Source organism: Canis aureus, chromosome X (assembly GCF_053574225.1).
Source record: "Canis aureus isolate CA01 chromosome X, VMU_Caureus_v.1.0, whole genome shotgun sequence".
NCBI classification, from domain to species: Eukaryota; Metazoa; Chordata; class Mammalia; order Carnivora; family Canidae; genus Canis; species Canis aureus.
The window spans coordinates 33,722,285-33,748,549 of NC_135649.1; the positions used below are offsets into that span (position 1 = coordinate 33,722,285).

At 38.6% G+C, this 26,265-nt stretch overlaps 1 protein-coding gene across 13 annotated transcripts in view; it reads left to right on the forward strand.

Moving 5' to 3' along the window:
* The window catches only part of KLHL13 (kelch like family member 13), a 210,803-nt gene that overhangs the window by 112,037 nt on the left and 72,501 nt on the right, over positions 1-26,265 (forward strand). For 4 of the 13 annotated variants that reach the window (XM_077889974.1, XM_077889973.1, XM_077889975.1 and 1 more), the window contains one exon: positions 17,743-17,808. The exons of 6 other annotated variants lie outside the window; for them this stretch is intronic. In XM_077889974.1, coding sequence (XP_077746100.1) covers positions 17,743-17,808 — 66 coding nt within the window. Of the gene's footprint in view, positions 1-14,342; positions 14,470-15,692; positions 16,036-17,742; positions 17,809-24,595; positions 24,728-26,265 lie in introns of those variants that run through there. 3 more of the 13 variants (XM_077889984.1, XM_077889976.1, XM_077889985.1) reach the window with 3 other exon arrangements.

Below are 26,265 nucleotides of genomic sequence, written 5' to 3' on the forward strand. Positions count from 1 at the left end.
ATTACTTTAAAAGTCTCTCCTAACTGGACTATGATGTCCATGAGGAAAATGGCATGTTCCTATCATGCCATCCCTTTCCTGCATCTAACTCAGAGACTAATTCAAAGTGGAAATTCATTAAATATTGTCGAAATGAATAATTTATTGTCCTGTCTTTGGATGCACATGGTGGCCTTTGTAGGAGAGATTAAATGTTCTCTCTTAAACTACAGGACACCCGATTCAGTAACATCTATTAGGATAGAATTTGACATGTCCAAGAGATTCAGTTTTGTTAGTTTGTCAAACTGTTCAGGGAATAGGCAGTATGAGAAATAAGCAGTCTGAGAAACCCAGAAGATATTTATGCTATAAGCTGGTGTACCAGTGATTTTTCCCTCTAACTTGCCCAATGTTCTCACAATCAGGATACATCTTTAGATTTTCTAGATTTATTCTTGTATATACATGTTCATCCAATTGCATTGGTTCTTTAAAAATCAAAGAAACTTTTCAGTTAGATCTGGACCAGAGGTGCAAGCACCTTCTGATCTGTTCACTAGAGGTAGTTTAAGGTGGGAAAGTTTTAAAACTTCTTTTGTTGGATGGATTCCATATAACCACTAGCTTTCATGCTGCATATATATAATTTCTCTATGAGCTACAGCAGTCATCACATGGCTTTCCTTGTTGCTGTCCTAGAATTACAGTTCTGCCCCACACTACAGAAACAGTCCAAAGATCCTCTCTTGAGCTTAGAGCCATCCAAGTGGAATGTCTTCCAATAGCAGTGGTTCACAGATATCATTTAGTACATGGAAGCTGGCTTGTTGTGGTTATTGTTACATGTTTGATTTTTTTCCTTCTAGAAAGCTAAATCTATTGAGTATAATTCTGAGACTGTCCTTCTCTTTTTGATTGTTAGAAAGTCCTCTTGCCCTTTCTTTAATGAAATGATGGTAATAAAAGATTGTGTACCCTTGCTATCTGAAAACCTTAAGGCAAGATATGTTTCAGAATTTAGGTTCTTTTTGGATATTATTCAGGTAATAAAATGCATGTATCGTGTATTATATAACAGCCCCAGCCGGGACTGAATTGACACCCCATCAGCAGTTTCAGTAATATTTCTCCAGTGAAATGTAAGAATATTTATACTAAGTTAGACGGAAAAAGGCTGTGAATAGCCTCACATTTGTTCAGGTCAGGCTTTACTGCCAGATGAGTTGAGGTCAGTTCACGTTTTGCTGCCAAATGAATTACAGGCAAGAAAAAAAAAAGGCCATCTGATTTTCAGTTGTTTGGATTTTGAAGTTGTGGGTAAAGGTTCATGGATTTACAGTTGCCTTTTAAATTATTCTTTGCAAAATAAATTTGGCTACCCTCTGTAGGAACCCAAGATGTTCTTGAAATTTCACTAGTCCACAAAACCCAAAAGCATAGAAAGCCACTCCTTTGAAAGCTGTTGAAGTGAGGATAGCTGTACTTTCATACTCATCCCTATCCAGTGATAATATCGTCTTTGAATGCTGGAAGATTTTCTCAAATATATTTCTAATCAAAGTAAATTGATATTAAGATTATCTTGTAGCAATTTTAGGAGACTGGAACAGGAGAGAAGTTTGTAGCAGAAAGCCACCCATGATTCCCATTGATAAGAATTGTTTATAGCCTGAAAGATCCTATTGAATATTATCTGCTTGGCCAAATAGATAAATGAACTTTAGACCCTGGAGATAGGTCTGTGTTGGGGAAGGACAACAGCAAATAGCTATGTGAACTTAGGTTAACTGATGAATTTTGGGCATTTGTGGTTTATGTTCCTGTCCATCAGATGGGACTAACAATTTCCATCTTGCAAGTTTAAAATGAGTTAGCAGCCTCAAAAGCACTTTGACAGTAAAGACTACTTTAACATGTATAACTGGTATTTTGAGGAGTAAATTGGCAACTATGATATATTAACCTTTATACTACACATTCATTGTATAGTCTTGTCCAACCTGGCTTCTGAATGGAGAGGTGATTTGACCTCTTTTTTCTAAATGATCTTTAAAGGTTCTCTTTTCTAGCATTCCAGTAGGATATATTATCTAGGTAAGAAGTTTAATAATAACAGAATCAAAGCAACACAGCTCTGTAATTCTTATCCTAGCAAATTTTTCCATTGTGTGGACTTGGTAAAACAAGTATTGTACCTAGCTGTGCTATAATTTGGCTCTTACATGCTTAAAAACTGTATTTCTCAGTTAACCAAGGTGCTAGTTATTGATTTATTACCCTTCATCTTCAAATTCATCCTTTTTGCCTGCTCTGAGAACATAGACCTGAGCCCTTTAAGTATTTGTTTTCTTTACATCTTGCATTTAAGTTTTGTTAGTAGAGGGTGCTGGGGAGCCATATCAGGAGGAGAGGGTTTTGCTTTCTGCTTCCTGTGTGCTTGCTCAGCAGATGTCCTACAACTCTGGTGTCTTCTTTAGTATTCAACCTCTTCATCCAATGATCAGGAGCTTTTACCAATGCCCCCTTAGATAGTTTTGTAGCAGAGCATTTCTGGTAAGACAGTTTTCAGAGGATGCATTTTGGGCATGTTCCAAAGGATGAGTTTCAGAAAGTTCTACAGGATGGGTTTCCAGCCAATTCCAGAAGATGGTCACCACAGCATCTTCTCACTTTACCATGAGCCACAGCTCTGCCTTCTCCAAATAAGGTCTGGATTTCGGCCTGGGTACGGAGCACTCCTCTGGACACTTAGATTATATTTTAGCCCCAAGAGAAGGATCTCTTCCTTGGGTACTCTATCTCAGCTTTAGGGATAGTAGTTGTTCCTGATATCAACAATTCCTTTATTTTTTTTTTGAATTTTCTTATCACTAGGCAATTGCTCATGGCTCCAATTTTCTGTTATTTTAATACTATCATAGTTAATTATTCCTTATGTGAAACTCTCCCAGTTCAAATTACTGTTGGTCTCTCTCTCTTGGTTAGGCCTAGGCAGATACAACCAGTTAAAGGTCCCTGTGAGCCACCATGCATCACTTGCAAGGTGATTCTTAAGAAACGATACCATTGTTCCTGCAGTTGAGAAAATTAAGACCACTCATTTCAGTCTTCAGGAAAATATCTTAAAATACCATAAAGTTGAAATGTTCTTCCCGTGGAGTCTTTGTGTACCTGTGCATTTGTCTCTCTCTCCCTTCTCTCTCTTCATGTCCCTGACTTCACTCTCATTTGTTACTCTTCTCCTCCCCTTCTCTATTTGCCTGATTAAACAGTTTCTAATCTCAGCTTTGCCTTTTTAAAAAGATTTTTATTCACTTGACAGAGCATAAGCAGGGGGAGTAGCAGAGGAAGGAGAAGCAGGCTCTCCACAGAGTAGGGATTCTGATGTGGGGCTCCATCCCAGGACCCTGGGATCATGACCTGACCCAAAGGCAGATACTTAACTGACCTGAGCCACCCAGGCGCCCCTCAGCTTTGCCTTTAACAAGCTGTCATGTGAGGTAGAGATGATAAAAGATCATAAATTAATGAAATTAGGACATGAAAGTGCTTTGTAAGTTGTAGGGCACCATACAAAAGTAAGGTGTGATTACTTGCATTTATTAAATAGTTTTCTCTTCCAAGTGTTGAATTTTTAGGTTATATCTTATTTTACAAGCTGTAAGGAGCCTTCAAGAGTACTTACAACCTAAAAAGAAAAAGAGTACTTACAACCTAATAAAACAGATATATAAATACATATAATTATTAGATACAGCAGAATGTGTTGGGTGCTAAAATTGGGGAACAAATAGGATTATGGGAGCTCTGACAATTATGATTTAATTTTGGCCTGAGGACTGGTGTTTTAGTTCCAAAGAGAGCCACCTAATATTGAAGGATCTAAAGCTGCCATTTGATGAATTTTTGTGACACCAATGGGCCTTGTGCTTGGCACTTTACATATATTATCATATTTAGCCTTTAAAGTTATTCTTACAATCTTATTATGTTCTGGGCTCATTTTTTAAATATTTGGCTTGAGGACAGATGTTTGATCATTTGTTTTGTTTTTTTTTTAATTGAAAACCCCTTCCAGTTACGTGTGAGTAGTCAGTCAGTGGCAGTGCAAGTCTTAACAACAGAGAAAATTTTACTTTCTATGCAGCATTTCAGGTATATTCTATTTTTATATATAACCTTGAATACCTGCGTTTGAAAAATTGGTCAAATCTTTCACCTTAGAACAAGAATAGATAGATTCTCTATAATCTCTATATTGAAAAAGGGAAGTGATTTGTCTAAAAATCATTCTCTCTTGTCAGTAGTTAGTGTGTCAGTGGGCATAATACATTCTAGAGGATGCCATGGTTGACTACGGGGAGAAATGTAGCATACTATGTAAATCAGAGATGGGTGCTCTCTGAGTACCAAGTGTTCTGTCAAATCACAGGATGAGTGCATCTCCCAGTGGAAGATGTAGCAAAGTGCAAGTGACTATGAGTCCTTCCAGAACCACTGGTCTTCACTGTTCAGCTTCTGTGAGATGACCACCAAAGTATTGTGTGTGTGCTACTGTGGGTATGCAGATTACTGGCAGTACGCAGACTTATATTTTCAATTTCAAGAGCTTTGTTATTTTTTGAAATGCTATTAGAGAAAAACAGCCTGGTGTATCAAACCCATGATTTCCTGAATACTATTGCTGAATATTCCTGAGTATTCCTGAATACTATGCTGGGCACCTGAAGTCAAGACTCAAGCAGGTTGCAACACCTTATCCAGTGCTCAGGCATGCCCGAGAATGCATGGCTACAGTCTCTTTTGGGATAGAGCAAAACCTGACATCCAGAAAATGCTGATTTTTAAATTCCAAGTATTTATAGTATATGTAATTGTGAATTGGAATCAGGCCTGTGCTCTTTTTTTGTTGTTGTGGTGGTTTTTTTTTTTTTTTCCTATTTTGTTGCTGAACATGGATCAGTGGATAAAATGGGATTTTAAAAATGTAAAGGTGCCAGACTGTAATGGAAATGCTAATACTCAGGCATGATTTTGATGAAATTGGTCTTATATCATCAGATATGACGATCTAATTTAATAATTGCCTGAACCATCTGCTACCGATGTGAAAGGACTGACTGCTAAGAAAACAACTATCGCACAAATGTGATGAAATTTGGAATTTGTAGTTTAGTAAGCACGATGAGAATGGACATTTTTCCTTACATGTCATGGGTTTGGAGACACACAGTCTGACACGAAACCTTCCAATCTCACATGTTTTTTAAGAAGATTTTATTTATTTATTCATGAGAGACAGAGAGAGAGGTAGACACATAGCAGAGGGAGACGCAGGCTCCCTGCAAGGAGCCTGATGTGGAACTATCCCAGGGCCCTGGGATCACACCCTGATCTGAAGGCAGACACTCTACCGCTGAGCCACCCAGGCGTCCCTCACATGTTGTTTTGAAACCCACAAAGTGCTGTAGACAACCTACCCCAGAGGTTCCTCATAAGGTTAAACATAGTTATTATATGTTCCAGAAATTCCTCTTCTACATATATACCCCAAAGAATTGAAAACAGACGGTCAAAGAAATACATGTATGTGCCTGTTCACAGCAGCCCAAGAGCCAAAAGGTAGAAACAGGTTAAATTTCCATTAATGGATGAATAAATAAAGCATGGTATGTATACCTACAGTGGTATATTTAGCCACAAACAGAAAAGAAGTACTGGTGCATTATACATAGTAGATAAACTTCTAAGGCATTACACTCAGTGAAAGGAGCTTGGCACAAGGGAACACATAGTGTATGATTCCATTTGTGTGAAATATCAAAATAGAGAAATCCATAGAGACAGAATGCCTATTGGTGGTTGCCAGTGGCTGTGGGGAGAGGAGAACCAGGAGCAACTGCTTAATGGGTATGGGTTTGGGAGTACTGAAAATACTTGGGGACAAGCTAGAAGTAGCCATTGTCCAACATTAGGAATGCACCAGATGTCACTGAATTCTTTAGTTTAAAATTGTTAATGTGAGGGCCACCTGGCCTGCTCAGTGAGTAGAGCATGTGGCTCTTGAATCTCAAGATTGCAAGTTCAAGCCCCATGTTGGGTGCAGGGCTTACTTTAAAAAAAAAAATTGTTAGTTTTATGTGATGTGACTTTCACTTCAATTAAAAACAAAAACAAAAACCTGTCCCATAGTGTGGTAAGTGTGGCACTGTGTGGGGAATAGGATGATGTGTTAGGTTGTGTGCAAGCATTTCTCATTTTAGGAGTTATGCATCTATTTTTATAGCTGCCTTCTCATTATTGTAAATTATAGCAGTCTGCCATTTGTAGTCATAAGCTGAAAGTTTTTCTTTAAAGACAAATGTAAATTTAAAAGGGCCGATATAAAGAAAAAATAAACACTAAAGGTGTTACTGAGATACACCTGGAAGTGACAAATAGACAAATGGAAGGTAATTCACAGCTGTCTGAATAATGGAAACTTTAAGAAATGTTATATTCTGGGGTACCTGGGTGGCTCAGTGGTTGAGCATCTGCCTTTGGCTTGGGTGATGGTCCCAGGTCCTGGGATCGAGTCCCACATCAGGCTACCCACAAGGAGCCTGCTTCTTCCTCTGCCTATGTCTCTGCCTCTCTCTGTGTCTCTTGTGAATAGATACATAAAATCTTTAAAAAATCTTATATTCTGTGTTCAAGCTGGTTAATTTTTATTGAGTGTATACTGGGTCCTAGCTGCTGTTCATCGAAGGTGAATAAGACATGGTTTTTGCCTTGGATACGTTCAACCTAATAAAGGAGGTAAACCACATGGATAAATAATCTAGGAAGAGGCTGAATGTGCCAAGTACTAAAACTGAGCACAAACAGACTGAGATCAAGACCAGGTACTTTTTGGATTACCAGTCCCATTGAGGAAAATGCTAGAATAGATCTGGAGAACATGAAATGAGAAATTTGCTTTGCCATTAGAAACGAGGAACAGAAGCAATTAGTAGTGCACCTGACAGTGTATTCCATATTCAAGTTTCATCTGTTGTGGCCCTCAGCCCCTCTGTCTTTCTCTCTCATTAACTTTGCAGTCATCTGGGCTCCCGTCTCCCCAACAGTCACACTTGTAGAGAGCAGAGCAGAGGGCTTACTTAGTGGATTTTGGAGCTAGACTGCCTGTGGACAAATTCTAGTCCAAGATTTACTGACTGTATAACTTTAGTTGTGTCATGGACTTTTCTGTGCCTTAGTTTCCTGTTCTGTAAAATAGAGATATTAATAGCACCCACAGTATATAGTTACAGTGAAGAGTAAGCCAAGTTAATCAATAGTTAGACCATTTAGAACATCACTTGTCCCAGGTTACATGGCCCACAAACATAAGCCACTGTCATCATCTCCTATGCATTCCATCTGCTGAAAATCTTTTTGAATCCTCCCCCCGGCCCCCACCACTATTGCTTCAGTTTAAGACTTTATGTTGTTATGATTGACCGTAGTTGTGTCTTAATCAGTTTGGCCTCCCTGCCCCTGTGTCCCACTTGTCAGCCTGACACCTTTTTGCTCAGGCTTAGCACTCAGCTCAGGTGTCCCTTCTGTGAAACTTTGCCTGATTCCCTGCCCGAGTCCGGTTAAGGCTCTCCATGTGCATTTGTGTGACCTCGAGCATGCCTCCACTACAGTGCATCTCACGCAGTGCTGTGACTGTACTTGATATTCCCTGGTCTGTGAGCCCTTGTGGGCTGGGGAACTGGGCTGATACTCAGGTTTGAACTTCCAGCCAAAGCACAACACTTGTTACAAAGTAGATGCTTATTAATTGTGTGGGTGGATAAATGAATGGCCTCTGCCTATAGAAAGTTAGCTTACAGTGTTCATTTTGCAAGCTGAGTTGAGCACACATAGGGCTAAATAAAAACAATGAGTCCTACGGGCTGCAAGAGTTCAGAGAAGGACATTTGGTGCCTGTTAGACAAATCAAATGAGGCTTCAAAAGGTAGAGAGCAGGCAGCCCGGGTGGCTCAGTGGTTTAGCGCCACCTTCAGCCCAGGGTGTGATCCTGGAGACCCGGGATTGAGTCCCACGTAGGGCTCCCTGCAGGGAGCCTGCTTCTCCTTCTGCCTGTGTCTCGGTCTCTCTCTCTGTGTGTCTCTCATGAGTAAATAAATAAAAAATCTTAAAAAAAGAGAAAAGGTAGAGAGCTTGAGATAGGAGCACCTGGGTGGCTCAGTTGGTTAAGCATCTGCCTCCAGCTCAGGTCATCCCTGGACACCCGGCTCTTGCTCTTTTGTGCCCTCTCTCTCAAATACATAAATACAACTTTTTTTTAAAGGTAGATCTTGATTTGGAACTGAAGAACAGGCAGAACTTGGGGCACCAGCTGGTTCAGTGGGTGGAGCATGACAGCTCTTGATCTTGGGGTTGTAAGTTCAAACTCCATGTTGGGTGTAGAGATTCCTTAATGGTCAAACCTTAAAAAGAAAGAAAAAGAAACAGGCAGAACTTGTGTGAACAGGGGAGTGGCCATAACTTAGGCAGGGGGAGTGTTTTATGAGTTGAATAGATGATAACAGAATAAAAAAACCGAGAACATGTAGCATTTCCAAAAGAGAGAAGAGACCAGCCTGATTAGGGTATGTGCACAGGGGTGAGGTGAGGGATGGTACAAGTAGTTCACAGGCTAACAATGGGGTGCGTTCTGAAGGCTTTTACAGATTGTTTGCACGATGGTGAGGTTTCTGGCCATGCCCCAAATATGATATTTAACCTACGTAAGTAGCTGATCCATCCCATGGACTGTACTAGCCTGAGATCCAGGGCCTGGGAGCAGGGGGTCTGGAAAGGCGGGACAGGTTCTGAGCTAGAAGACACTAAGTGGTAGAGGAAGTGGAGCTCTGTTATTCTTTTACAGCCCCTCTCTGCATTCTTATCTCTATCTTGGTTTCTCTTTCTCTATCTCTAAACATAGTTGCCCTAACTCCCCAGCTCCCCCCACTCAGTTCCTTCATATAGCACCCCACCCAAGTTCACAAGGACTCCAGAAAGCTCTTGACACCAGCCTTCCCCATTCCCGGAGGGCAACACCTCTTTGCTATTTGAAGAAACTTGACTGTACTCATTCACACCAATGTGAGAATAACTGACAGCCACCTTACCCTGACAGCTCTACTTATTATAATTTTAACAGGATTCTTTTTAGCTCAAATGAACATGTACTTGATGGAATTTCTGGCAGTAGTACACAACAAACAATGAGAGAGAGAGAGAGAGAGAGAGAGAGAGAAGTGAAGGTGTGAATGTTGGAGGGAGAGAAATTTTGTTGGAGAGAGAGTTGGCACTAAGGAGAAGATATTTTGAGACAGGAAAAGCCTTTGCTGATTTTCCTTTCTGCTCTAATCCCTCCTCTATACATTTTTGGTATATTCTTCTCTTGAATCCACAGCAACGTAAGCTGCATTAAAAAAATAATATAAATATACATATAAATATACATATAAATATACATATAAATATATCCCCCATGGCAGTTCTCGGCTAAAGGGATTTTGTGTTTTACAGTTGTGTGCAAATCTGAGACAACCCGTAATGAGAAATAAGGTTAAGTAAGTAAGGAAGAGCTGGGGTGTAGGAGACCTTGAAAATGGGAGTTTACAAATACATCCAAACAAATAAGGAGTCATGGAAGGTTTTTGAATAGAGGATTGAGATGATCCAAGCAATATGGAGGGTATAATTAGTTCTTAGTTTTGGATTAGTAATGATGGGGCATAACGTTCACTCATGGCTCTTGTGTGAATGATCATTACAGAATCCTACTTTTTACTATCCTTTTTTCAGTATTCTGAGACTTCTTCCTTCAACTGTTAGTGTCTGAATACCTGAATCTGATTGTTCTGTGTGGGTTCTGAGCCGATCTTTCCTTTCAGATTCAGAATCCTAGAGGTTTTTATGACCCTTGTGTTTCCAGGGTAGCCCATAGGGACCTATACACTGTGTTTCTGTGTCCCAGTAGCACAATTCAAGTCCAATATTAGCAAAACATGGCTCCCTTTTGTAAGACCACATTTACTTTTATTTAAATAAAAACCTGCAGCCTCTGTACCCCAGAATACTCCCCAAGATAGTGGTTAATGATATGTATCAGTTAGCCTGTCACAGCTGCAAGAGCTTCCACACCCTCTACCCAACCCTAAGCAGATGCTAAAGTTTGTTGTGAATATGCTTTTCCCCATGGGGAACTCCATTGTCTCTCTCTCTCTTTTTTATTATTATTATTACTCATGGTGTTGAGATCCTCAGTATTTCTACCCTGCTGGTTTGCATAAATGGGAAGGCCAGGAAATGGCATGAGAAAAGGATGTGAGACATTTCCTTCTGCCTCAATTTTAATTCTCATATTGGAACAGAAGATTCATAGGTCTTTAATCAAATATATATATTTTTCTCTATTTTGAAAGTTACAGGGGCTTGTTAGCAATGGGCCCTCCTGTGCTTCGTTTGTGTATTCTCCTCTTGACTGCCTACTGTGCCATTTGAGTTACTAGGTATTGGTGATGTGCAGTGGCTTGCTTGGTTGAATTCACTATTTTATTTTTTTGTTCAATCTAGCGGAGCAGTTATTGTCAAAATTGGATTTTGTGGCTTACTTTTTTTATCATCACTGGTTACAATAATTTAAGAGGCTCTAATAGTCCAAAGAATATGTTTTTTATCCTTTTCAATTAGCAGTCTGTAGAAATGATTGGTTTTAGGCAATGCTGCTTCACATTTCAGTGTTCTGGTCTGGGTGTCAAACCAGTGAAATGTGTTTCTTCAGTTTGTAGTTTTACCAGCACTCTCTTGCTTAGACAAATGATGATTGGCATTTCCCTTCCTGATTGTAGCAAAGTGTCTGCTCCACTCATTTTGGTTCAGCGGTCACTCACTGAGCCATTCACCCCCTCCATCCGTCCATCCTAAAGTTGTTGTACACCTGCTGTTCTGGGCACTCTGCTAGGCACGCACAGGGGGCCATCACACAGACATCCAAAGGAGCCTCTTACGTATTTAGGTATACTGTTTGAAATTGTGGTCTTCCATTTATTTCTTTCCATTCTTATCTTAGTTCAGGGAGGAGAATGCCCTTTAATGATCTCTTGTTCCATTATCACCCCAAAACAGTTTAGTCTCGGAGGAAAGAAAACCTCCCCCTGCCAAACTTAGTTTCACTAAAGTTCCCTCCTACAATTGGGCTACTGTGTGACAGGCACTGAGATGGGTAGAATAAAAACATAAGGAGGACCCAGAGGCAGCTCTCAGGAGTTTATAGTTGAGTTTATAAAAACAGTTACAATCCAAAGTGACAGGACCTCTAATGTTCAGAGTGTCATGGGGGTTTAGAAAACCTGGCAACGGAGTCAGCTAAGGGATCTCCTTGATAGACAAGGAGAACAGGGAATTCCACGTGGAGAGGGTGTCATAGGAGAAACTACTGAGGCATGAGAGAGTATGGCACGTTAGAGGTCTGTGCCAAGAAATGCTAATTGAGGGATAAAAGAGAGCTCTGAGAAGTGCCACTGGGAAGGTATTTCTGGCAATGGTAGAGGTTGATGATTCTGCAACTTGAATCAGATATCATCCTATGCCTTCCATGATATATTCCTCTTTTCCTCCCACTTTTTACTTACTTCCTCTTCAAGTAACTACATGGTGGTATTTAGGATTCATGTTTGCAGGGGTTTTTTCCCCCTAAAATAAATATTAATACAGAGGTGACTAATGGACACCAAATTAGGTGTCAGGGGATGTGGATTCTTGTTTTCCAGTTCTCTCAGCAGCTAGGTCACTTGAGCCAAGCCAATTTAATAGCTCTGTTTCTTCACTTAAATGGGAATTTTAAAATGGGAATATTAACACCTGCATTGCCTACCTCAGAGTCCATTTGAAAAGGCAAATGAGACTCTTAAAAATGAAATGGTACGGTAGACATTTTTCTTTGGAATTCTGCTAGCTAGGGCTATCTATCATCTGACACTCAAGACAAAACACTTCATGGAGTATCTGGATAAGAAAATTAAGCTGAAAGGAAGTTGACAAATAGGAATATTCTTATTTCCTCATTAACTCCATATGTCAGCCCTTCTGTCTGTGGAAAGTCATTTGGTTTATTTCTGTGTTTCTTCACTAACATGATGAAATTTCCTTCTTCCCATTGGTCTGTCATGTATATCTTCACCCATTTTAGTTTTCATGGTAGCTATTAAATAGTAATAGATTTAAGACTTAGGCTACTGGGCTGCCTGGGTGGCTCATTCAGTTAAGTGTCTGACTCTTGATTTTGGCTCCGGTCATGATCTCAGTCATGAGATCGAGCCCTGCATCAGGCTCTATGCTCAGTGCAGAGTCTGCTTGTCCTTCTCCATCTGCTCCTCCTCCTCTCTCTCTCAAGTAAATAAATCATCTTTTAAAAGAAGATCTAGGATAGTAAAATATAAGCTGGTATATTTCATAGTCAATCTTGAATAATTTATATCTATCAGGTAGTTTGAATTACTCACGAATTACCCTCAATCATTTGTGTTACCATATAGTGGAGTGACCTGCACTTTGTTACATTTTAGGGATATATAAAAAGGTTATGATTCATTCAGTTAGGAATGGGAAGTTATAAAACTAGCTGTTTTTATTTTTTTGCAATTTTTCCCAATCCAGTGACAGTACAGGTAGAGTTATTAGTAACAGGAAAAGGCTTATCTTTCCTTTTGACCCCACCTTTCCTATTAGATTGAGTGGTAATACTCCTGGAATCTGGTCACTCACCTGAAATATGAACTTCCGGGCTGTAGGAATATGAGCAATTGCTCCCAGTATAAATACCCCTGACCAACCCTTCTTTAGATCAATGGTTTTCAAAATCTATCATCCAAGGACATTTCTGCATGGCAGAAAACTCTCTAAACCACTTAAGTCCTGCTCTGAGCCATCTTATATACACCAGAAGAAAGGAGAGTCCACTACAGCTATGGATGAGATAAACACAATGATGCTATTTTAAATGGAATTTAAGTGAATTATTTATACTAGATTAATATAGACCCTGTCATCAAAATCACTAATAATATAAGAGCCTTTACTGTGTACTACCAGGAGTAAGCCCCTCTTTCCTCCTCCTCTAGATGAACTCTAGTGCATGTGAAATGTGTACGTGAATTTGGATAAAATACCTATTCTAGTTCAAACTATAATATAAAATGATTATTAATTTTTTTCTGCCAGGCTTGAGGGAAATACTCTGGTAATTGTTCTGTTTTCTACAAAATCAAATGAGGAAATGGTCTGGTTTATTTTTTCTTTGTTTTAAAGTCTGTGGTACCATTGATACATAGTTTCAAAACATTCTTCTGAGGACCTAGTGGATTAAATCATTTTTATGTCCACTAAGTACTGCCCTTTTTTGAAGAATTCTTGAGAAAAGTGTGGCCCATATCCAAAATCGCATTCTTCTTTTTTTCTGTATTTGAATTTTTTCCTTATAAGTTAATGGAAAGGAAAGTGGTCAGTTTTTGCACTCAATAAACAAGAAAGAAGGTGTAGACAGCTTTTATCTGGGACATTTTTAAGTCATTGAAAGAATATTCAAGTATTAACTGCTTTTTGAAATTATTGGCAGAATTCTCTTAACCCACTTTAACATAAAATGGTTGAATAAGATGAAAAGATTTTTTATTGTCTACATAAAAGAAAGCACCATGGTTTTTGCATCATTGCATAAATCTAAGAGATTATGCATACATAAAAAGGATGAGACAAAGCTGAATGCTAAATGCCAACATCAACGAAAGCTTGTCTGAGTATTTGACACTGAGCATAATGGGGTGTGGTTCCACAGGGAGAGAACACTAAATATTTACACCCAGGACTTGTTTCTCTGTTAAAGCTTCTTGTCCTAGATTAATCTCCCAGCTAACACTATTACCCTCCTTTTTAAAACATATCCCCTTCTTACACATAGAGTTTTCTCCTTTAAACCTCATGAGGTGCTAAACCTTCCGGATCTAAAGCCCTGCTCTTACTCTCCCATCTCTTTCTGTGATCTTCATGAATTCTTTCTGTTTATTGTATGGATCTTCAGGTGAATTCTCTTGGTTTACTGCGAGTAATAAAAAATAAAGCACGCCCCCCCATAACCTCCCTTAGCTCTCCCCCTCCCAAGATCACAGCTCTATAATTAAGCTCTTCTGTTGGTTTCCCTTTCTCATCAATTCTCTGGAATTTTCCAACAGGAGCTGTGATGTATATAGGCAGCATTGTGACATGTTAATGCAGAGTCGTTGCCCAGTGCAGATGGAATTCACTTCACAGTTCATACCCTTTCCTTTCCAGGCCTGAGAGCAGTAAAAGAAGGTACTGAGATTGGTGTGTACTGTGAAGTCTGGGGAGGGGTGCTTCCTTCCGCCACTTACCCTCAGGCTCTGACTTGCCTTCGTGTCATCTCCTCACCATCTTGCTTGAGTGCAACAGGTATTTTGAATGGTGTGTGCTAAACTGGTAGGAGGAATGCATGGTCCATATAATGGAGGAACATTTGAAAATTGGAGACTCAGATTACCATGGGAGACATCGCAGACAAGAATTGGATTGGAGCTGGATCTAGAAGGATGAGTTGAGTTCAGAAAGTGGAGAGGGAAAGAGATTGCATGTCAGAAGGCTCTGGAGCCAAGGGAGACAAAAGAAGCTCAGGGGATGGGAAGTGGGTGGTAGGGGATACTATAGCAGTGAATTCCAAGAGTGGGTCCTCCAGCTTATAATGCGTTCTTAGGGCTAGGCATTGTTGCTTAAGTAATTCCTCGAGTGATCCACTCATTGAGCACATAGCTTCTCATAGCTCATAGGATAAAGGCCAAGCCTCTCAACTCACATGTGATCTCTGTATCCCTTAAAATCCACTCCCCTCAACACTATGTACCTGTGCTCCTTCCAGTGATATTGAAGGCCTCCTTGATCCTTCTGACCTGTGGTACTCCTTTAAATCTCGGTGTGCCTGCACAGACTTTGTCTTCTGGGTCTGCCTGGGGAATGTCTCATTCTTGGGCCTCAGTTGCAGCCTAACTTTTATTGCTCCTCTGATATTTATCGTTCCTCTGTAGAATCCTAGGCATATACTAGTAAAGCTTCTATGCTGTATTTTGTGCTGTCAGGGTGCATGTCTGCTTCCCTCACTTAACTCAGAGCTTCCTGAGAGCAAGGGATTGTGTCTTGTTGACTTTTCTATCCATATCACCTGGCAGAGTCCCTACCAAACATGTAGCAAATTCTTAACAAGTATTTGTTGAATGAAATATTTATTGAACATTTAATTTACATCATGTATAGTTGTATTTTAAGAGAATTCATCTAGAAGCAAGGTGATTGATAGCTTGAACATAGGAGGTGCAGAGGGACCAGTTGTATGTATTTTTGGAAGTAGCTCATTTGTTAAAAAAAAAAACAGTAGGGATTAGACAGTAAAATTGATAAAGAATAAAGGATAGGACTTAATGACTGGCTACTTGAGGCACGAGGAAGATAAGAGTTATAGATAATGAAGATTTAGGTTAATATGACAAATAACAGGGCAGTGACCCTTGAAAAAATCAGGTTACTTTCAGGTAAACATGTTTTTTTTCTACGTCACATCTCCTGATGCTAGTATTTGTCTCATCCCACCTCTGCTCTGAAGATGAACACTTTGTTCCTGTTCAATTAACTGGAACTAAGCTCAAGATTCATGTGCTCCTGATCTCTGTATCTGATCAGCGCTTAAGATAAGAAATAGAAATAGTTCAGCCACGCCGGCTACAATTTCCTACCAAGGGAAGGTGTTCAGTGCATAGGTTTTTGAATATATCAAGGCTGTTTCTGCTTTTGGGAGCTACAACTGAAGTGTTATACCAGGCAGATGCACTGGGGTGCGCTACTATGTAGCAGAGCCTAGCTGTGCATCACCGCTCTCAACTTTAAAACTCCAGAGAATTTGATGAGAGAGGGATCCACAAGAACATGACAAATGATGAGAGTTCAAACCTTAAGAGAAAAATGGGCTTATTGGTAAGAGACCTTTCTTTTCCTTTATTTACTGCTGTTACTTATTCATTAAAATAGCAAGCCTGTTGTTTTCATATCTGCCTGTGAAGCGGTGTACAAAAATCAATTTTATATGTATTGTAGAATTCAGGAGACATATTGGTAACCATGCAAAAATCATAGGAAGCATGTATAAAGCTTGATTTTTTTAAAAAAAAAGTCACTAAGTAAATTCTGCTGTATTTCAGAGTGTGGTATAAATGTGTATCTATATCCATATATAGCTTAAATGTAATACAGGTTAAGAAATATATATATTTTTTAAAAGTTAAAATAAAGCATAGTGACTTGTGTAGAGATACATAATTTCACTCAGTTACCAGAAGGTGGCACACCAGATTCTTCTTAAATACACAAAGGAAAGGAATAATATTAATAGGAATATAAAATAAGCTGTATTTAAAGATACTTTCCTGTATTTTTAAGGGAAAAATAATATCGTTATTTGCATGGTGAGGCTTAATGCTAAGACTTAGCAGATATTAATTCAATCCATTGTAGCTTTTTAAGATACAAAAATAATAATTTTTGTGTGTATAGCATTTTAAAAGTAGACTTTGACATAGTGTTGTCATTAAAGAGATGCTGTTTCAAATTCATCATTCCAAAAAACAAATAAAAGATTTGCTACCTACTTTGGCATGAGAGGTCCTTAGACTGAGGATAATGTTATGGGTAAGGTCTCTGGTGAGGTCTTTCTAAAGATACTATTAGTCTATGACTTTGATTGAGTTATGACTTTAATAATGCAATAGCACTTGGGGGATGACCCAGAAAAGAGCCCAAGCTGCTTATTTTGAAGAAAATGTTAGACCAGGGTAATGCCTAGTAATGGTGACTTTCTGTAAGCTAATTGCAAGGTGAATATCATGAATGCAAACACATTAAATTAGGGGTTAGAGCTCCTCCAACACCTGGCAGCTTACTTTTAATTTTCTCAAAGTTGGCTGGTGCCAGCATCACTGCAGTGCTCCCATAGTAGTCTCTATTTTGAAAGCTGCCTTCCCCAGGCAGTATCAGAAGTCTGTTCATCGTTGTCTTTTAGATCAGCCCAAAGGGGTGAGATATATGGCAGAACTTTCGCCAAAACAGAATCTCCTGGCTAGGAGACGGTGTGTCTATTTGTATGTTTTTTATTAATTGCAAGCAGTACGAAAATCAGAAAATTGGTAGTAAACGAACCTAGAAGAACATTAGCCATCTGTTCCCTGAAAGCTTGTAATGTGTGTCAGGTTTTTATGGTAAAACAGTCGATCAGCAAAGAATTGAACTTTAGTCTTCAAAAACTAGAAAATGACAAAGCATTCCAAGGCCGTGTATATATTTACTGGAAAAGTGTTTCCTTCTGTCCAAATTTGGCTAGTTTAGTCTTTCAGATAAGCTGCCAATAGATGTTGTACTTCATGTCAGTCTTTATTCCAGACTTTCTGAAACATTAAGAGAGCTTCTAAAAACAAATAGAATCTTATGGCTTTCTTGTTACCTTATTTTTTTTAACAGTTAATTTACATGTTTAAAAATTGTCCTATGTGGTATTAACTGTTCAGTATTTAGAAACATGGTTCATTAATTTACAGCTAAAATATCTGCAGAGCATGCTTTAAAAAATTTGAACAAAATACAATAAAGCCACAATTAACCAGATTTTTTTTTTTTGCACTCCATTTTTAGGAGACGGAGACAGTTGTCTTTAAAACAAGCCGATTTCAAGGATATATTCAAAAAATCAACTCCAGGGTATGTCCAAGGGTCTGCATTTTCCTCTACCTTTTTGTCAGTGAGAATTTATTTTTGTAAAAAAAAAAAAGACCCTGAGATACTAGAAGACATTCAGTCATCAAAGAATCTTTCAGTAATGTCTGGGTTACTGTGTTAATTAAGCTGAAACAAATGATAAATTATTCCGTTAATAGAAATACCACACATCATTGTACTGTGTTTTGTATTTTCCAGTGGGCTTTCACAAGCACAAGTTCAGTTGGTTTGTAGAATATTGCTGTGAAGTCAGGCAAAGAAAGGGACATCTTCCCTATTTTCCAGATAAGATAATATGGGAAGTCACAAAGCCAGTTAGTGGCAGAACTGCAGTCAGACCATAGGTGCCTACCTCTGTCCTCTTCCCTACTCTTCCTCATGGAAAAGGCTTGAAACAAGCTTTTTAACAGGTACATGGTGTTGAATAGTCTATACAGTGTATATGACCTTTGTTTCCTAATTGCTGGGATTTTACCATTTCCCACTTCATAGATGTCTATTGGTCTGCCTCTGTGCCTATCTGTCAGCCAGCTGGATACCTTGCTTTCAGACTCTTCCAGACCTGGAAGGATCTAGAGTGTGGGAGGGCAAGGTAATGGCCCTGGACAGGGCAGACTGACAACAAGGGGTGAGCAGCCAGTGCTGAGATTGTTGAGAGAGAAAACAGTCTTGCATAGCTGTCTTGAGTGAGGGGTTAGCAACCTTGACTTTAGAGCAGTGTTTCTCCAAGTTTAAAAGACTAGGCATGAAAATCAACTGGTGGACTTGTTTAAAATGCAGGGTACTAGGCCTCACCTCCAGACTTCTGCATTTAAGATATTCACCCCAGACGATGCTCAGGCATACTAAAGTTTGAGAACATCTGCCTGCCAGGTATAGGACTTTTCTCTTGGCATATGTATCAGAGTGTAAAGAAAAGAGCCACTTTTCTCTCAGTAGCATTCGTGTTTCATGTCCAAGCATATATGGGGGCTGGAGTCAGACAAGGTGAGGAGTGACAGATAGGGCTGGCACACACACATTGCTGTATCTACATCTGAGGCATTATCACAATAGCTCTTGTGCATTATGGGGTCTGTGAAGTATTTTTAAAAGACTTGTGTCCATTTTAGACTTGAAGACAGTAAATGGCCAGAAGAGAAAAGTGAAAATAATTAGGTTTTGATATTTGAAGAGTTAGCCCGTTCCCATTGTTTTAAATTAAAATTAATTTTAAAAAGTTGGCTAATAGACTAAGCTTATACAGGGTTCTGGATTGTTAAGGCTTTACAGTAGCAGTGTATTTATGCTTACCCATTCATGTTCCATATGTGAATATGCAGTCTGCCTCATTAGATTGCCAGAGATTTGTGGCCAGGGAACATGTGTTCTTTTGTATACCTGTAACATCTAGCAAAGTCATAAGTTCTTAGTACTTATTGATGATTGAACCAATTCAGCATGCACTCTTCTTTATAGGCTTTGGGCTAGGCATAGTGAGTTGATTGATTTTGGTATTTGTGAAGTTCAAGGAGTCAATCTTGCACCGTTGGTAATGACTAATATAGAAAGAAGTCCTCAGTTGAAACAAACGTGTTTTAGTTGACAGATGTGAAAGCATGGTCCTAATTAATTTGCTAATGCTTGTTCCTCGTTCAGAGTATCAGTTTAAGCTCAGTCTTGCTGCCTCTTCACCCTTTTTGGAATATAAGTTATGTTGTTCTCTCTACAGATTAGAATCTCAAAGATTGGTAATTCTGGAAATTCCCAAACATAAATATTTTCGTTTACTGACTGAACAACATCATAGGAATTTAAATAACATGTCCAGACCTGGTGGTTCTAGAAGACTCATAAAAATGCTCAACAGCGTCTGTGACTTAGATCAAGCTGAATAAGGAATGAATGAATAAATAAATGCTAGCTAATGGGAAGATAAAAATTCACTTAAATGCTATGTAGCTTCAGAATTCCATGAGAAGTAACTGATTATTTAAAACATATTCTGGGGCGCCTGGGTGGCTCAATCAGTTAAGCATCTGCCTTTGGCTTGGATCATGATCCTGGAGTCCTGGGATCGAGCCCCACCTCGGGCTGCCTACTCAGGGAGCCTGCTTCTCCCTCTCCCCCTCTGCTCATGCCCTCTCTGTCTCTCAAATAAATAAAAAAATGAATAAAATCTTTAAAAATGAAAATAAAACATGTATTTGATTTTGAAGACATGAAGTGATTCTGAACTTACTTGTTGAAGTAAGAAAGTTAGAAAGGCAGTCATAAAACCCAGATTTAAATTAACATCTAGCTTAAGTGGCACCTGACTGGCTCAGTATGAAGAAAATGCAACTCTTGACCTTGGGGCCCTGAGTTCAAGCCCCACGTTGGGTAGAGAGATTACTTACATAAATAAACATAATTAATTATAATTAATTAATATTAATTAATTAAGTCTAACGTAAATCTAGGGTCAACCTAAAAGATGAAGTGTGTTTTTTACTCCGTTGTATCAAAACTCCATTTACTTTAGTTAGTAATAAAACATGAGATAAGGGAAAAGAAATTATTTCCCCCACTGGACAACCATTACTTGGGGATGTGTAGGGAAATAATTTTTAAAGTCATGTCTACCTTTAAAACAGTTGGTTAAAAAAGATCAGTTTGTAATACACAAGCATTTTATATATCATGACTTAATGATGTCTGACATCATAGGATTTTCACTGAATTGCTAAATAGTTTCTGAGGCATAACTATTTTATTTTTATTTTTAGAGAAGAGGGTATGAGTAGAGTAGGGGGAGAGGCAGAGGGAGAGAGACAATACTAAGCAGGCTCCATGCTCAGTGAGGAGCCTGATGTGGGGCTCAATCTTACGACCCTGAGATCTTGATCTGAGCCAAAATCAAGAGTCGGATGCTTAACAGACTGGGCCACACAGGCACCCTGAGGCATAATGATTTTAAATTGCACTTCTCAGCTAGTTTCTATAATTTAGACTTACCAGTATGTATTTGTTATCTTTAAGTGTAATTGTTTCTATATCCCCTTTATTTCTCTAAGAATAAAATCTTTCTAACTTAAGATCACCCAAGAGAAGAATTATAAATTCAAAAATGAGAAGGATCGGGGATCCCTGGGTGGCTCAGTGGTTTTGCGCCTACCTTTGGCCCAGGGCACGATCCTGGAGACCCGGGATCGAGTCCCGCATCGGGCTCCCGGCATGGAGCCTGCTTCTCCCTCTGCCTGTGTCTCTGCCTCTCTCTCTCTCTCTCTATGTCTATCATAAATAAATAAAAATAAATCTTTAAAAAAATGAGAAGGATCTCAAAATAGTTAAGAAAATAGAGGTATTAAGCTGGTTGCTAAATCTCTTGGATACCACCATAGCAGACAAGTCCTAAGACTATAAAACTACACACCCTTATGAAAACTGTTGATCACCATGTCATGGCAGCAGGTCACAGGGTTCAAGTTTGAGTTGAGTCTTTTTTGGAGTTTAAGATTTTCTCATTCATTTCTGGTTATAGCCTTTTAGTTTTAGTCAACAATAGTTTCTATAGAAATATGTATAAGAAATTTAAAATTGTGGGTTAGGCCTGGGAAATGTGAAAAATAAAATTAAACCAATTGAATATAGAGGGTCCTTTTTTGTGGAAATTTTAAGTAGTGTTGTATGATCTTAGTCATTAGAATTAACTTTCCATGGAAGTGTTTACTTCTAGATCTCATGTTAGCTATAACATTTATGGTACAGATGTGAATGTTATAATAACTCTTTGGATAAAGGGAAATAAATATCATTTTTTAAGTAGTAGCATTATTTCATTAATTTTAATTGGAATGTTGAGGAAAATGTCATATATTATTCTAAAGGTCTTTCAGTAACTCAGAGTTTTACAAAAGCATACTTATTTCTGAAACAATGTAGAATATAGCAAATGTTGCCTTTCCTTAATTGACATGCCCTTGAGATTGGGTATATGATGTGCTTGCTATTGAAAAGTATTTCAATCATCATAGATAAGCATTACTAGAAATTGTTTACTCTTATTAAAATAGTTTAGGATTTATAAAAATTAAGATTGTAATATTGCTTATTGCATTGTTTTCATGCAACTTTTATAGTTTTGCTTCTATATTTGATACCAAATCAGAAGAAAGTAAACTATGTAAAAAGCTTTATATGAATGTGTTTTTTTAACTAAAGAGCCATATTCTTTTTGTTTTCTAAAAGATTTTATTTATTATTTTTTAAGATTTTATTTATTTATTCATTAGAGACACAGAGAGAGAGAGGCAGAGACATAGGCAGAGAGAGAAGCAGGCTCCATGCAGGGAGCCCAATGTGGGACTTGATCCTAGGACTCCAGGATCACGTCCTGAGCCAAAGGCAGACGCTTAACCGCTGAGCCACCCAGACATCCCAAAAAGATTTTATTTTTAAGTGATCTCTACACAGGGCATGGGGCCTAAAATCACGGCTCTGAGATCAAGAGTAAGATGCAACAGTGACTGAGTCAGTCAGGCACCCCAACACTGTACATTTTTAATGGCTTCTTATTTTGATAAATTTGCCAGGTTTAATGTACAAACACATCAGAAAATCTAATGATGGTTTGGCTGTTTTATTTGTGGTAATTTAAGGACTTAGGAATTTGCTGAGAGACAACTGATACATTATCATTATTTGAGATGAAAGCAGAGATTTTTCATTAGAGCAATCCACCATCACTATTATTATTATTTCATTTTAAAAAGCTTATATTCTGGGTGATTTTCTTCAACATATACTTCTTTTTAACAAGACAATGTGCATATTTGGTTTTCATTTTAAGGAATTCATAGCTTAAAATTATCCAGTTAACAGATGAATATTCTTCTTACCTATACTCTGCTTTCAGTTATAGCAGAATTAATAACAATTTAAAAATCCTTCTAGGATATATCCTGGCTTCAATACCCAGTACTTACTTAATCACCCCTCTGCTTGTTAGCTTCTCTTTTGGTTTACCCAACAAATATTTATTGAGTGTCTTCCAATCTGCCAGAAGCGGTGTTCAGTTAGGAAGATACAAAGATTCAGGGACTTTCTTGAAGTAAGAGCAGGAATTTGCCAAGGGAGTCTCAGGCAGATGAGGCTGCATGGCAGGAACACTGTGTGCTAGAGCATGGCCTCCTATTTAAGCACTAGATACATTATCTCTATTTGATGATAAACTGTCCCTCTAAATTGCTTTTTTCAAAGAGTTTGAAAATGGTAATATAGTTTCAGCTATGCAAATATTATATATTTAAAAATCATTATTTTCTACCACCGCTACTCCTAGTACATACAACCACTTTGGTTTGAAGTTTAAGGAAGTTTTTTGTTTTTGTTTTTGTTTTTTGAAAGAGAGAGAATGCGCATGAACATGAGTGGAGGGGGTGAGGAGCAGAGGGAGAGGGAGAGAGAATCTTTGGCAGGCTCCACACCCAACATGGAGCCTGATGTGAGGCTCCATCTCACCACCCTGAGAAATCAAGAGTTGGGCACTTAACCAACTGAGCCACCCAGGCACCCCTAAGGCAGTTCTTGATAGATGGGAATACTTAAGGATTAGTTTAGTCTGTGCCTGTCAAAGTAGGCATGTGAATTTGGGAATCATGTATGAATGAGGCACCCAGGGGTAGCCAAGAAAAAAAAAAAGCTTACAGATTTTACTAGAATGTAGATACTACAGAAAACATAAGAAGGAAAGGCTAAAACTTCTAAAGTTCTCATTCATGCAATTCCTGTTTTCAGCTGTAATGAGAGAATAAGGGTAGTCAGAATCTGTGGGTCGTTGATTTCCCAAAAGTTGGACCTTTGTTGTCACCTGCACCAGTCCTCCTGGATTTGCTCTCCTGACTTAGCTCCAGAACCTCATCCATCTGACCCCCAATTACAAAAGTTGCCACATACTGGAACCACTACCATTCTGGCTTTTCATTCTCCTTCCATCCTGTCATTCCCCTCCTTGCCCTTTCTGTTTTCTCCCTTTGTCCCTTTTCCTTTTGTTTCCTGACTTACCAGTCCCACTTGTTACTGTTCTATGCCTCCTCTCCCCCAAAGCTCAGTATCCTTCCTTTCTTTTGGAAATGTTAAAGATGGGAAGAGTTACTTCCCTTCACTTTGCTCCTGCCAGCATGAAAGAGTTCTGTATGCATATACACACACACATGTGCACAAGTATGTGCCTGAACAATTGTGTTTTTGTACTTGTTTATATTGTGAAGAAGGAGATAGGTACTATACTAATCCAAGACATAGTCATAGATGTAAATCTTTTGTGGGACTGTAAGGACCTGCACAGCTCCATTAAGGAAATTGACAGGTGAGAAGGGTACTTAGAGAAGGTTTGAAATTATGGCTTTCCAACATAGTCATCTTTGAGAAACATCTGGGATTTTCCATTTTGATTTTAGCAAGGCTACATAAATGAGTATCTAGGAAAAAATATTTTAACATAATTGATATTCATTTTTCCTGAAACAAAGGAGATGTGTGCGCGCGTGCACACACACACACACACACACAAACACGTGCATGCGTGTGTGTAGGTATCCATTCATGTGAACAGTTCTGCTTTCTGTAATAAGGTGCCCAACTATATTAAGGATTTTAGTCTGTTGTGGAGAAGTCAAGTTTTCATGTGCTTTAAAAGGTTTAACAGTTCTACTTGGTCACCATCCAAATACTCTTCCTGATTGGTAGAACATAACAGAGCACACAATTTGGCGGATCTTCAGAGCAACACAAATACTCATGGATATCCCAGATTAGTCCGAGGAGACGTTGTCAGGACCGAAGAGAAGATTACACAGCGCCGGCTCACACAAACTGTGGTCAGTGCTATTAGTCTCAGGTTGTACCAACCACAGGATTCACCAAAACTTGCAAGAAGAAGGTAAGTCAGTTCTTAGGGAATATCAGGGAAATATCTCCGTATTTCCTGAACTGTCCAAATATTTCGGACCTCCAGAGAGGTCAGATATGTGACATACTCATCAATTCCTTTCATGGAGTGATAGGACTAAAGAACAGTTTGTAACTGTCAGCCACTGAGTTAAATTTTTTTTGTAGAGTTCTTTAGAAACATTTATATTAAAAAAAAAAATCCCACTCCTAGCTGCGTATTTCACTTCTCTTCCATACTATAACTGGCTTAATTTTTATATACCTTCTTCTCCCTCATCCTACTTAAATACCTAATGGAATGAAGATCTTGCAAATGGTCTTTGAGCACATTTGTGTATTTTTGATGTTTGTCTCTCATTTCTATCTTTGAGCGTACAATAATTGGAAGAATAAGGAGCTCTTGGTAATGCTTGTTTATTTAGAATACATGGAGATACGTACAGAATGTGATTCACATCACAGAGAAACACATATCCAAAGGAAAAGTCTCATCAAGAAGGGACATCAGGAATTCTAGAGTGAGAGTCCTGGACTGGCAGATGGAAACCTGGTTTCCAGTTCCAGTCCTGCTGCTAGCTAGCAGTGTGACATTCGGCAAGTTAATGTCTTTGGGCTTTAGTTCTTTCATCTGTACAGTGAGGGTACTGAGCAATATAAATTGTAAGAATTCTAAGTTATAAAAATCTCCTCTGTCTACGTTGGGAACCAGGGAATTCTGCATTGTAAGATTTGGCCAAGAATGCCTCATTTTGTGGCCTTGGCCAAGTCCCAGCATTGTCCTTTGTTTATGACATCTCTGAAATACATACTTCACAGGTATTTTCAAGTGATTAGTTAATGTTCCTAAAATGCTTTGAAGAGCTCTTGTGTATGTTGTCTTTCTGTTCTCTTTTATTCAGTGGTCCATAATAGAAACCAAGTGTTCTATAAATGAAATCAGTGTTTCTTATGAAGTCAACAAGGGTTTTTGACATTTCCCAGTCTAAATATTAAAGTAGTGGGACACTGAGCCTGCATAAAATTATATTTAAAATACACATTTAATCATTTTCTCCCTATCACTCTGTAGGTGAAAACATTTTCAGTTCCAGAATGTAATGGTAATTACAGTTGATAGTTACTACTGGAGTCGCCGTCAGGGTAGTAAAATCTGATTAATTTGGACTCTGCTAATTTGTATTTGGGGTGATTTTACCTGGCTGAAGTTTATTTCTAAATGATGTATGAAGAACATTGTTGTTAAGCAAATTAATAGTGTAAAGTAGATTTCATGGACTATATTTCTACTTAAATGAATTATTTTTAAAGCCTTTGGCATAGTTGTTTACTTGTGAGAGATAATTAAAAATGACTGCTAGCAATTTGTTGAAGCAGAAGAACTGAATAGAAATAAATGTTCATCATCAGATGTAAACTTTTAGGGTTTTGGGGTCTTTACGAGTGCTGAGGGTGGTGTGAAGGGAAAGCAGTCTTATTTTCTTTTTATGCTGAGCCAATATTACCATTGTTGGAGGGCCACAAAAGCAG